The sequence below is a fragment of the Hydra vulgaris genome, chromosome 08, assembly GCF_038396675.1.
Source record: "Hydra vulgaris chromosome 08, alternate assembly HydraT2T_AEP".
Classification (NCBI taxonomy): Eukaryota; Metazoa; Cnidaria; class Hydrozoa; order Anthoathecata; family Hydridae; genus Hydra; species Hydra vulgaris.
The window spans coordinates 61,539,428-61,552,500 of record NC_088927.1 but is presented as its reverse complement, the minus strand read 5'-3'; the positions used below and the strand labels follow the sequence as shown (position 1 = coordinate 61,552,500).

The 13,073-nt window shown below is 28.4% G+C and overlaps 1 protein-coding gene across 1 annotated transcript in view; it reads left to right on the top strand.

The window, feature by feature from the left end:
- Positions 1-13,073, top strand: part of LOC100209027 (uncharacterized) — a 47,043-nt gene that overhangs the window by 8,047 nt on the left and 25,923 nt on the right. Inside the window, exons 4-6 of the mRNA XM_065804093.1 lie at positions 5,001-5,055; positions 10,448-10,539; positions 10,880-10,993. Coding sequence (XP_065660165.1) covers positions 5,001-5,055; positions 10,448-10,539; positions 10,880-10,993 — 261 coding nt within the window. The remainder of the gene's footprint in view (positions 1-5,000; positions 5,056-10,447; positions 10,540-10,879; positions 10,994-13,073) is intronic.

Genomic DNA, 13,073 nt, shown 5'->3' with positions numbered 1-13,073 from the left:
AACATTGCTTTATGAGCAAAAACAAAAAAAAAAACGCACTTCTTCCGCATACAGAGAGCTTATTAAAACCGTTACCCCGTATACTTATTTTAAATAAAAAAATCTTAAGTTAACTACTAAAAAAATTTAGGAAAGAAAAGCGTCTCTTCATGGTGTTAGATGCCCAGATTTACCTAATTGAATATGTTAGGCACTTAACATAAGTAGTTTTAAACTGACAGTTGCAAAAGGTTTCTCGAAAAAGAGTCTATAGTAATTCTATAGTAAAACTTTTATCCTCTCATCAAAATAATATTTATTTGCAAAGGGATTGAGGACCAGTAAAACATGGTCATGGGGAGCTAAGCATGTCAAATAAATTATTTTGATCTGTTTTTCTGCATAAAACACAAACAGAAAAAACTCATATATGTGAAGTACTTGATATAAGGACCGGTAATATTGGATTTCGATAATTCAATACAAAGTGATAGGAAACTGCAAAATTCACATAGAGTCAACATGATGGAAAACAGCTGCCTAATTTGTCTTGGCATCCTAGTTGCAACAGCTAGTTAATTTATTTGTCCATTCAATATCATCTTGCAATAAACCTAATTGATAACTGCTTCACGAATGTATTAAAAACAGAACCATGAACCATACGCAAATCCTCAAAAGACATTGCACTATTACATGCAAAAGTAACAATCTAAGAAAAAATATTGTAAGGTAAATTCACTTTACACATTCAAACAATCACCTTATCACTACCTCTTTGTCTTACTTTCCACTTGGTAATTAAAATTCTGTATCACTCTGTTTTTGATGGTAATTTTTATCATCAAAAACAGAGTGATACGGAATTTTAACATAAGCATAATGACGTGCTTCATTATTTTCAGCATTCAATTCAAACCAAGCGGTTAGGTGAGTGTCACACTGTGCTGTGCAATCTATAGCTAATTGTTCTTCTCCTTTGTTAAAAAGTACTCTCTGATAATCAGGAAGGTGAACTTGAAGGTGAAAAAATAAACAATCAGGATGGTGAACTTGAAGAATAGTGCAAAAATAAACATAAAAAATAGTTAAATAAAAAATAGTATTTTTTTGAAAAGTTAATGTCATTCAAATAATTATGAACGGTAGTGTAGCTTTGTAAGATAAAAGATATTTTAATTTAAACATTTTTTAACAAATTAACAAAACAATCTTTTTCAATATTTTTCAATTGTAGGTCTGTATTGAGCAAACACATTGTTTGATTAATTTAAAAAAAGTAATCAAATTAAAAAAAGGAAAAATGCACCACTTGTATAACTGGAAATCAATTTATTTATAAATAATAACAAAGCAAAATATATATATAAAAATTTTAATTACATAAAAAATTTAACTGCATCTGCATTATCAATTAACATTTGGTAGATTAACCAACTACAAAAATACTAATTATAGATGTAGCTTATTATTTTCCTACTGCTCCCTCTCATCATATTTTACTTTCTACATCCTGTAGAATGAAAAATATGAGGATCATGTAAAAATTAAAATTTTATAGGGATGACACTCCTTACAAAAAAAACATTAGGGGGGAAGGGGAGATGATAAGCTTTTCCCCTAAATTTGGGCCCACACATTACGTACCTTGTAAGATATGAACCTCCTATTTAAGATATATCTAAAATGAAAAAAAAAAGTTATGATATGATAAAAGACATAAAAACATTACATATTAACACTACAAACCAATTTACCTGTTGCTGATGTTTTTTCTTTCCTTTCAGATTTTGACTATTTTTCATTGTTAAAAATAGTCAAAATCTGTAAAGAAAGGCATTTATTGCAAAGTCAATTACGTAAAATAACAAAAATATAAAAGCTTTCGGTACAAGCAAATTTTGTAATTTTACCAAAAAATAAAATTACTCTTACCTTGATTACAACAAACTAATTTCTTTTTTCACTATTAGCTAATGATCAAGATAGTAAAGTTTATATAATTAAAGTTTACCAAGTTAAAACCATATTTTAACAGTAAACAGAGTAAACTTGTGATCGTTGGTAAAGCACCAAAGTAGAACTAAAGAAATAAAATAACAACTAAATTTAAAATATTTCTATTTAAACATGAAAAATAACCCTACCATCATGAAATATAGGTACCATCATGAGATAATAAAGGTATAATTATAAAAACAAACAACAACAACAATAACAAAACAAAACAATATAGTTAAATGTTTATTTTTTATTAAAAATAAGATCCTTTTAATTAAAAAAATTAATGTTTTTGTGAACAGATAAGGACACATCGATAAACAGTGAAAAAGTGATTTTCAAGTATTTTCATGAATTTATTGTAAGTACTTATTAGATCCCTAATTCAGTGATTATTGTTGATTATTATGAAAAGTATTAACTGCAATTTAAAGTATTCACAAAATCTAAATTGACTATAAAATATTATTTTGACATAGAGAATCATAAACACCATCACAGTAGCAAACTATTTTAACATTTTGCGTGTTCTGCTGACTCAAATTTTGATGGTGTTTAGTGTAGAAACAGAATGTACATCTTTTCAACAATAATTTTTCATAAACATAACTTAATATTAAAAAAATAAAAGAAACAAAATTGGTATTTGTTTACAAACAAAATTTAACAAAAAAAGGTTAATAAAAATATACATATTAAACTAAAAACTTCATTTTGTAAATGTAGTTAAGTATTTTCCTCTGCTTACTTTAACTCCACCTACTTTCGCTAAGGGTAATCTCTTCCCCTTTAATGAGGGAAATCTTTTCCCTTGTTCTGGGCCCACACCCTATGTGCACTATAGGATGTGGGCCATTATTAACATCTCAATAGCGTTCAAATGCTTCATAAAATTAACCTAAAGTTAAAAAAGTAAAAATTGAAATAGCTGAACGATATTTTAGTTTCATACATAATTATAAAACCTACAAATAATTTATTTACCAGTTACAGATAGGAGCGGTGCAGCAACTATTGTTGCTGGGATTGCTACAACTTTATTGGCTATAATAAATATAAAAAAATACAGGTAATCAAATTAAAAATTAAATACAATTTAGAGCAATCAAACCATTATTAAAATATCTCATAAAATAGAATAACACAATCATATTAGAAAAAAATAATTTTTTTCTAAATCAGTTTTAAAGATGAAGATATATTAGAAACTAAAACCTACAATATGTTATAAGCTGTGGCACCAAAATTAAAATAACAAACAAAATATTGTTATTCAATTTTAAACATTTTGTACAAAAAAATTTGTTGAATTAGAAACTAAAAAAAAAAGTCAAATGTAAATTTTATAAGTAAATTTAAAAGATTCTTCAAAAGTCAATCTAAATTGATAAAATCAAACCTGAATATCACCACCAGACAATAACATTGTACTAAATAATTAGATTCATATTAAACATGATTGAATATCTAACATAAAATTATTTAAAACCAATAAAAAATGAAAAACAACTTACTTATATAAAAATGTTAGAAAATTAAACTTTAGTAACTTTAAAAACAGATTGAAAAATTAAAAAATACATACTATTTATAAATAAAAGTATATTCACTAATTATATCATTTATGATGATGATAATAATAGAAGATTCAAAGATATCTCAAGAAATACAAAAAACTTATTGTGTGCAGAAGCCTCGTGCATTATCAGTTTATAGCGTTCGAGTTGACTCTTCCAATATTATAAGGAGTATAATACTATTTTGATGGTTATCTAAATTCTGTCATTGTTGCGCACTTGGTTTAGAATTTTTAAGGGCTATAATACTTTAAATTTCTTTATTACCTTAATATTAGGTAATTTTAACTTTTTGTTATTTTTTAAAATAATAAATTTAATAAAATGATTTCTTTTAAATATAAAATTAAAATTTTAAATACATATTATTTAAACCCCCTTACTGTGTTTAAAAAAATGTTTAGGTCACCGCGTGGCAAATTTAAATCATCAGCTTTCTTTTTTTTTAATTTTTGTTATTTAAAATGCAAAACAAAACAAATTTGTAGCCCTCTTTTTAAAGTTTTTCATTTTGTATTTTAAAATAATCGAAAAATAATAAAAATAATAAAAAGTTCCAACGATAGCATTTGAACCTTGGCGCTCTACTTCATAATGTCAACATTATTATAATATATAAAGAATTGTAAATTTTTATCTAGCCCCAGCTATCAACCCCTGCTAAATCTTACAATTTTGCCAGGGCCAGGGCCGGATTTGCAAAAAAGTCTCATCTTTAGCCGAGTCTAGGGCCCCGGTCGTTTACTACTTATGAAGCAAGCGCTCTACCACTACAGCATAAAGCCCTCAGCTTTGGACTTAAACTCAGTAGTTGTTAAATTTGTAAGTGTAGAGGTACAGCAAATTTTCATTTTAATGTCACAATGCTTTATGATGCAAATGTTGCTACTTAGGGCAGACCCCCTAAACACTCTTAAAATAAGAAAAATTTTTGTAAAAATCTTTTAATGACCAAAGGAATATTCTAAAATTAAAGACATCATAAATGGTAAAAGTTGGGGCAATTGATGTACCCTATAAAAAATGAGCACAACTGGTTTACTCTTTTTGCACATGTTTACACTGACTATGTATTAAAAACTAAATTTTAATAAAAAACAGCATTTTAACTTTTTTTTTATATATGGTATTCTTATAATATTTAGACATAAACATTGATTTTTGATTACGCATAAGCATTGATTTTTGATTAGAAATAAACATTGATTTTTGATTAGGCATAAAAACTGATTCAAGTATTTCTTTTTTTTTCAAATCAAAACACAATTTTATCTCGAGCTAAACAAATTTTTTTTTGGTTTCTTTTTTGGTTATTCAAAATTTATCAACAAACTGCTGAATGTTAGTTTTATATACGTAATTGAATTTATATAATATAATAACAAACATCATAAAAAAAAAACACAATAACTTAAAAAATAAGTTTTTTTTTTTTCATTATAGGCAGTTTTTGAGGATCCTCGAGTTGAGTTTTTTCAAGCTAATCTTGTCAATCCTGGTATGAAGTTTATTTTGTTCATCAATCCTCAATCTTTATCAAATCATTATTAAAAATTGTGTTTATACATGACCTTTAACTTGATTAGCCCCTTTATATAGAAAGTATAGAAAAGAATAAAGATGGGTGCATTTTTAATGTAATTTTCACATTGTCTAAACCAGTAGCATTAGCCTAATAATAGAAAGTTAGATTTGAATAATAATAATCTCTCTCCCTTTCCGCCTATTTTATTCATCCTAAATTCTCTCAAAATCAGTATATTTTAGGACGTCCCAAAACAACATTTTTGAAAAATATATGCTGCCACCCCCTTAATGTGGTCTACATGATAAAAAAACACTGGTTTAAAAAATTTTTGAATTAAAAATATTTTTAGGGGTCCCCCATGTAAATTGTTGTTCTATTATACTTTAATGTTTTTTAAGATTAAACAAACTTTAAAAACAAGCCTTAGCTTGATAATATAATCATGAAACAATATTAAACAATAGTTTCTTAAAAGTCTAGAAGTGTTCTTAGTGAAACATAAGATCCACTGGGCATAGACCAGTGATACAAAAAGTGCAATAGACTTGATTCCGGCTATCTCTTTTGCAGTAAGTTTGACCTGATCTTTAACTAGAAAAATCTTGATAGAATAGATAGCTTTAGCCATCCATCTGGCATGATGCATTGCTCCGGGTGCACGAAAACTAAATGTGCCTTCGCCTCCAAGGAAAACATAACATAGCTGTAGTAGCTCCTTGTAGTCATCATGCGAAAGTTCTGCATGTATCGCGTCCCTGAAAAATGATATCTGCACGAAGACCAATGGGCATACCTTTAAAGAAGATGTCAGGTGCAGACTCAAAATTATCTTTATTGATGAATGGCCACATAGTTTGAAATCGTTTAAACAGGCCTATTTCAGGTCCACTGGATGGTCCAAGAACAGCAGAGAACACATTGGCGAGCACGACCTTAAACACGTGATGGCGACAAGCAATCCATACAAGTTCCTTTTCCAGAGCTCTTTCAAGTAGAGTGCAGGCACCGATGTTCAATCCTGTATTAGAAGCCATTGTATCGAAGACTAATCCTTGAATCAATGGTTTGAGTTGCCAGTCTTCTAATGTACGTAAGCAGGCATTACACTGTTCTTCGCCTGTGCAACGTCCAATCTATGGGACAGCAAGCAGTTTCTTCTTTTCTTTCCCTGAAACAAGTATGGCTATTCGATCTACAAGTTCTTTAACTTTATTGAAGCTGGTGTAGAATTGGTTGATGTTGATGGGATGACAAAATTATCATCAGAATCAGAAGAAGACAAGGAGGAGCTGTCTGAATCAAGTTGAACAAAAGATATAGATGGGACTGCGTTCTGCTGTGATAGAACTTTCTCCATTCTAGCAGCTTCTAGTGAAATTCTGCTTCTTTTATGGGACTCTTTGTCGGCTAATGACTGGTCAATTCCAGCCATGCTAGCACTTTAGGGGACTTCTGGTTGCATTTGCAAGAACTACTTGTCCTCTTGATTGGTCATGAGTTGCATGGCATCCTTGCAGGAGATATTAAACAGTTCTTCAAGATCAGCTTTAAACTGTTCCTCATTGAACCGGCAACCATGTTTCTGTGTTAGTCGATGTTTCTTCAACAAACATTATTTATCGTATAATTTGCAAAGTTTCCGCACTCCAGAGTCAATACGTTGTGTAGGAGTCCTAGCCTTTGCCCAAATTTTTAAAGTTGCATCCATAGCCAGTTTTGAACTTCTAGCAATCGTTAGTCCATTTTCAATGTGATGGAACATAAAATTTTTCAAGACTGCACCATTTTTCTGCAATCTAGAACCAAGAATTTCCTCTTCACACTTTCCAATCAGCCAAACTTGTGGTGAACTTCTGGTCATAGGCTGCATCATGTTATCTATGATATAAAGAAATTATCACAGAAATTTTGTAAAGTACTGAAATTCATTAAAACAGCTTTAAATTATTTAACACAAATATTATTACTGTTTATAAATTCATCAATGGTCTAATAATCGCCAATCGACAAAAAGCAACTACGTACTTAATTCCTAAAAATTGTTGGTCTTAGTTCATACACCGCTTTCTTAAGACCATTAGATTAATAAAATAATACATGAATAAAATTGTACATGCTATACACAATTTTAATCAGTTTTTACGTAGCAAGAACCCTGTCACGAACTTAAAATAAAAATTGTTCTTTTGGTTGCTACCTCTAAATATGTTCCAAATTAACCAAAATTTGTCCTGAACATTCCTATTACCAAATGGAATGAAGGGAACCTTGTGGAGCAGCATTCTGATAACACTTATTTTTTATCATTGAATCGTGGACCGCCCTAGTAACTGTAGAAACTTTATTTAATTTGAATTTGAATTTCTTTTGTGAATGATACTGCTTTTGTACTTTAATATTCATTTTTTATAAATTATTTATTAGTTCAAATTAAAATAATGTTGCATCTAGATAAAGGGTCATCGATGTCACACAATTTTTGATCATTTTTGATGCCCCCCCCCTACCTGCCCCTTGTCACAACATTATAACTCTAAATTAACGCTTTCTCAAAACAACAGCTAGTATGATCAGTTTTTATCTGTTTTCTTTTACTAATCATCAAGGCAAATATAAAGTTTTACAGAATTTTAACAAGAAGTTCAAATAAATGAGCTTTTAACTTTCTAAATTAATAAGAGTATTGTCGTTCTAAAAATAAGTATCTGTGCATTTTTAAAGTTGGGGTTGTAAGTGTAATAATATAATAAAAGCCTTGTTATTGTACCAAAGTTGTCAGGTTTTTAGCTTGTATAGCAAAATGCATTGTAAACTGACTCTTGTTTAATAATGTTATGACTTCAAAATAACTTCTAATTATATATTGTACTATATCATATACCATAACTAAAAACTGTTTTTCTGGTCTGGTTTTAATGCTTTGTGGTGGATTGTTTTTAGTAACAAAAAAATCTTCTGGGAAAGTTTTAAAAACTGTTGAAAAAATCCTGGGTTTTTGTAATAAAGATTGTGTAGCTTCACTGTATTGCCTGTATTCACTGTATTTTCTTTTTGTGACTATTTGAATGTTAAACCACCAAGCATTGTAATTAATTGTAGCATTGTAATAAACAAAGTAGCAGCTTTAAATTTTTTTTGTCTAATAGTTTTATGATGAACAGCAGTAACACTGATAAACAAATAAAATTTTATTGTGCAAATCTTGTTAACTAGGTGGTTTTTTAAAACAAATTAAATATGCTGATTTCAAATATGCAAACCATTTTTCACCATCACGTCAAGTTGTAAAGATATTTGGGTTCAAATCTTTAGTATTTAAGGTAAAGTCCCTAATATTGTCGAAAAAAAAGTTATTCAAAAGTATGTCAACCTGGGTCTCAAAAGAAGCGTATTTTCATAGAGATTTTAAAAATGGTATTTGTTTGTAATAAAAACAAGTACTTTTTGTATTATTGCTGAGAAACATTTTGTTAAAATTTTTTTAAAAGTCTTTAGCATTTTTTCACATAATTTTTTTTGTCAATAAATTTTAAATAAAAATATTTATCTTTTCTAAAATCTCTATGAAAATACGCTTCTTTTGAGACCCAGGTTGACATACTTTTGAATAACTTTTTTTTCGACAATATTAGGGACTTTACAGTAGTGGCCAAAAGTCCTGGAACATCATATTTTATGTTATGAAATCAATATATTTGTGTGAAAAACAATTTATTAGTAAATTTTTTTATTTTTTTCAATAAAATAAGTGTTTATAACAATTTTAAAGATGATAGGTACATGCACATACATGATAAAAGTTCAATATTTAATGGAAGCATAGTTATTGTCAATTACCATTTGGATACGTTTTGGCATGCTGTTAACAAGTTTTGTATAATAGTCTGGTGTAATTTCATGGATCCACACTGATTTGATTGCTTCAACTAAATCATTATAGGATCTAGGCTTTTTGGCAGCAACTTTTACTTTCATAATATGCCAACAATTTTCAATAACATTAAGATCTGGTGATGACCCAGGCCAATTTTCAAGGGTTTGAATTCCTTCATCAGCAAACCACTTCTTTACAATTTTGGCTGTGTGGCATGGTGCACCATCCTGTTGGAAATAAGTGCAGTTCAAGATCTGCATGAAAGGTGGCAACTTCTCCTTCATAACATCCAAATAGACTTTGCTGTTTATTGTGGTATTCTTGGCATTATCCATAATGGCCCACGTCCTTTGGCAGAAATAGCACCCCAAACCATACAAGACACAGGAGCCTTGACACTGCTAACTGTATATTTTGGCATATATCTACAGTTTTTTGGTCTTCTTACAAAGTTGTTTGTAACATTAAATTGTTTAATACATGTTTCATCAGAAAAAAGAACTTTAGACCAATTTTCTCCAGTCCAATTTTTGTAGCGCTAACAAAATGTTTTTCGATCTTTTAGGTTTTTTAATGATAAAAAAGGCTTTTTTGCTGGCTTGCATGCCTTCGTTTTGCAATCAACCAAAAGCCTTCTGTTCGATCACTTACTTTTTTCTCAATAAAAATTTCTTTTGAAATCTCGTGTGCAGATTTGCATGGCTGATCCGGCCAATAAGTTTGTCAGTTCTTGAGTTGGTTGCTCTGGGCCTGCCTGATCTCATCTTTGAAGTAAAATTTAATTGGGGCTCTTCTTTATGCCTTTTTAAAGTTCTACTTACAGTTGATAATGAACAACCAAGCTTTTCAGATATTTCTCTTTGAACTAAACCTTGTTCATGTAATGCAGCAATAATTCCTCTTTTTTTAGGTGAAAGTTCTGGCATAATATAGCTGATAAATTGCTTATAAATAATAAAAAATGATAATAAATTGCGCAATATACAAATATGTAACTATAAACATATTGCTATGTAAAAACAAAAGCATCAAACTTTCAAAATTTATACTTTAGATCAAAAATAAATTTTTTTGGTCGTTAAATGTTTTGTTCCAAGACTTTTGGCCACCACTGTACCTTGAATACTAAAGATTTGAACCCAAATATCTTTACAACTTGACGTGATGGTGAAAAATGGTTTGCATATTTGAAATCAGCATATTTAATTTGTTTTAAAAAACCACCTAGTTAACAAGATATGCACAATAAAATTTTATTTGTTTATCTGTGTAATCATTTGATAATCATTTTTTAAACAGGTTTTATTTATTTGGATTGTCTTTTTGGAATTCTTTTGGCTTTATAAATTCTTTACTTCATGTCCTTGCTAATTCCAATTGTTATAAAAACCATGAATAAGTTTTGGAGTTAATAGTAAAATTACTTGCTTAGATTAATTAATTTAAGTTTTAAGTTTATTACTATTATATTTTATATTTATTATTTAGCTCATGTGGAACGTGTATTTGCAACAAATGGTTTTTTATTTGACTATGTTATCAATCTTGCGTCTGAAACTAGATATGGACAGGGAGATGAGGTAAATCCATAGGTGACATCATATATGGCTATTATTGTGATTTGAAAAATGTCTGCTGGCACCCCCTAAATGGCTTCTGTATAATATAACAATACTGGATTTTAAAATTTTTTGAATAAAAAATAATTGGGGATTGCTACAGATGGTCCTAATGGGTTCCTAATATTAAAAAAAAGTTTTTTGAAAGTATATTATGTTGGTTCTCAAATGAAGCAAAATTATTTAAAAATTTTTATTCTTATTATAAAAATATTTATTCTTATTATCAGAAAATATTTATTCTTATTATCAGACCTTATTGTCAATAAATTTTGTTTTTAATGTTACAAATATTGTTAAGGTGTATACTGAACACATATATAACCTTGGAGTGAATGTTGCAACCAAGTCAGCTTCTTGTAAAGTAAAGAGATATATAGAATTATCCACAGCACAAGTGTATGAAAGTGATAAGGTATTAATTAGTGATTTTAATGTTAAATGGAGTTAAAGTACAGTTTTTGATTTATTTTGTTATAAAACACACATATCTGGGAATAAAAAGTTGATAATTGTGCAAGCTGATATTGATAAATCTCAAAACGGATTCCAGTGTTTAGTCTCTAACTTTGCCTATGGCTGTGTATTTCAAGTAATCCAGGCCTTGTTAAGAAGCAGTATGCTGTATGCATTTTACATACAAAATGGCAATTTCATATTCAGTAATTTACTTTAAGCAAAAACTTTATCTCTTGGAATATTTAAGCTGTTTTTTGATATTTCTTATACAGCTTTTATTTTGGATAACATTAAGTCATTAATTATTGTTAGAAACATGTTAACTGCAATTGTGAAGTAATTTATTATTTATAGTTTTTTAAAAATACTGAATTTACATTTAATTTTGAATGTGGTTTAAAAATAAGTCTAAATTACAAAGCGTACTTTAAATTTGCTAATGATGCCATTTAAATTTTAACAATATAAATATCAAAGCTGAATTAAGTTACATTTATATGTGTTAAGTGTTTTCGTTACGCAACAAAATCTTGTAACAAGGCCTTGTAATCCTGAGCTGATTCTTGAGCTCCAAAAAATTTTTGAAACTTAATAGAAAACAGTACTTAAAGTAACAGCCAGTCAATGATTGCCTACTTTTAAAAAAAATGGTATTTTGATCTTCTATAATTGATTCTTGTTGATCATCTTTGATTGTCAAAAATGGTCAACAAGGAGAAGCCAAACTTTTGTAATATTAAATATAAATACATTCAAAAACAAAAAGTTAAAAATATTAGTTCCAAGTTTATATTGAATAATATAAATTGCAAAATGTTTTACATTGGTGGACAATAACATAGTTTTAAAACTGTTACAGTTTTTAATACAAAATAAAGTTAACATTACCTTGATGGTCCTAATGGCAATAAGTACTGTGGCATTTATGATTTTTTCCCACCAATCAAAAATGAGTATAGCATTTAAGCAAAATAAAATGGTTTTCTTTTTTTCCAGTTGAAACTTAAAAATAAGTTAAGGAAACAATAGTAATAATTAGAAATAATAATTTGTATTGAAGGGTTTAATTATAATTTGCATTTAGTAAATCAATAAAGGAAAACGATATATTTTGGATGATTAGCAAAAAATATACTAAAATAGCATAAATGAGAAAAACTTAGTTATGAGTTAATTGCCACCATTTTTAAGATGAAAAATGATAATTGCTTATACTTAAGTAAAAAATAGTATTGTTTTAATTTTATTGAAAATTGACTTTTGAAATGAGTTTTTTTGTTATTTGACTTTTTAACCTCTTTAACCACCACCTAATTTGTTGTCTTTTACTATTACAGCAACAGGCTTGCTGCTGTAATAGTAAATAACAATGTACCATTTATCACATCAAAATTGCTAATACCAAAATCCAAGATTTTATTGTCACTTTTGAGCATGAAATCAACAATATCTTCTGTTAACTTTAGTTTAACAGAAGATTAACAGGAGATTTAAAATACAGCTTTTACTAAAATTCAGACCACATTAGCCACCTTCTCAAAAAAGCATCCATCACAAGCGCTAAATATCTGCAAAATAAAAATTTTTAGAATACATGATGGGTTACACCACAAGGTTTTGCATTGTCACACAGTTTCAAACAAATGATTGCATATATATATATATATATATATATATATATATATATATATGTATGTATGTATGTATGTATATGAACATGTATGTATATATATATATGAAGAGTCCAGGAGAAAAACGGCAGAGCCACATTTGCTTAGTTTCGAGATATTTAATTTTTAAGTCTCAAAGCCGTTTTTTAAATACTATTTGATTACATAGTAACTTGACTCAAAAGAATTTGAGTCAATATTGACTTGAATTCTGCTTTTTTAAGTTTACTATAAACTCATTACAGGCAAACTAAGTTCAACAATATTTGAATCCTTGATTAATAAATTTAGAATTTTAGTTATTTCCATGATCACATAATGGAAAATTCTATATTATCAAAAATGTAAGTTATAAAAATAGAAAGT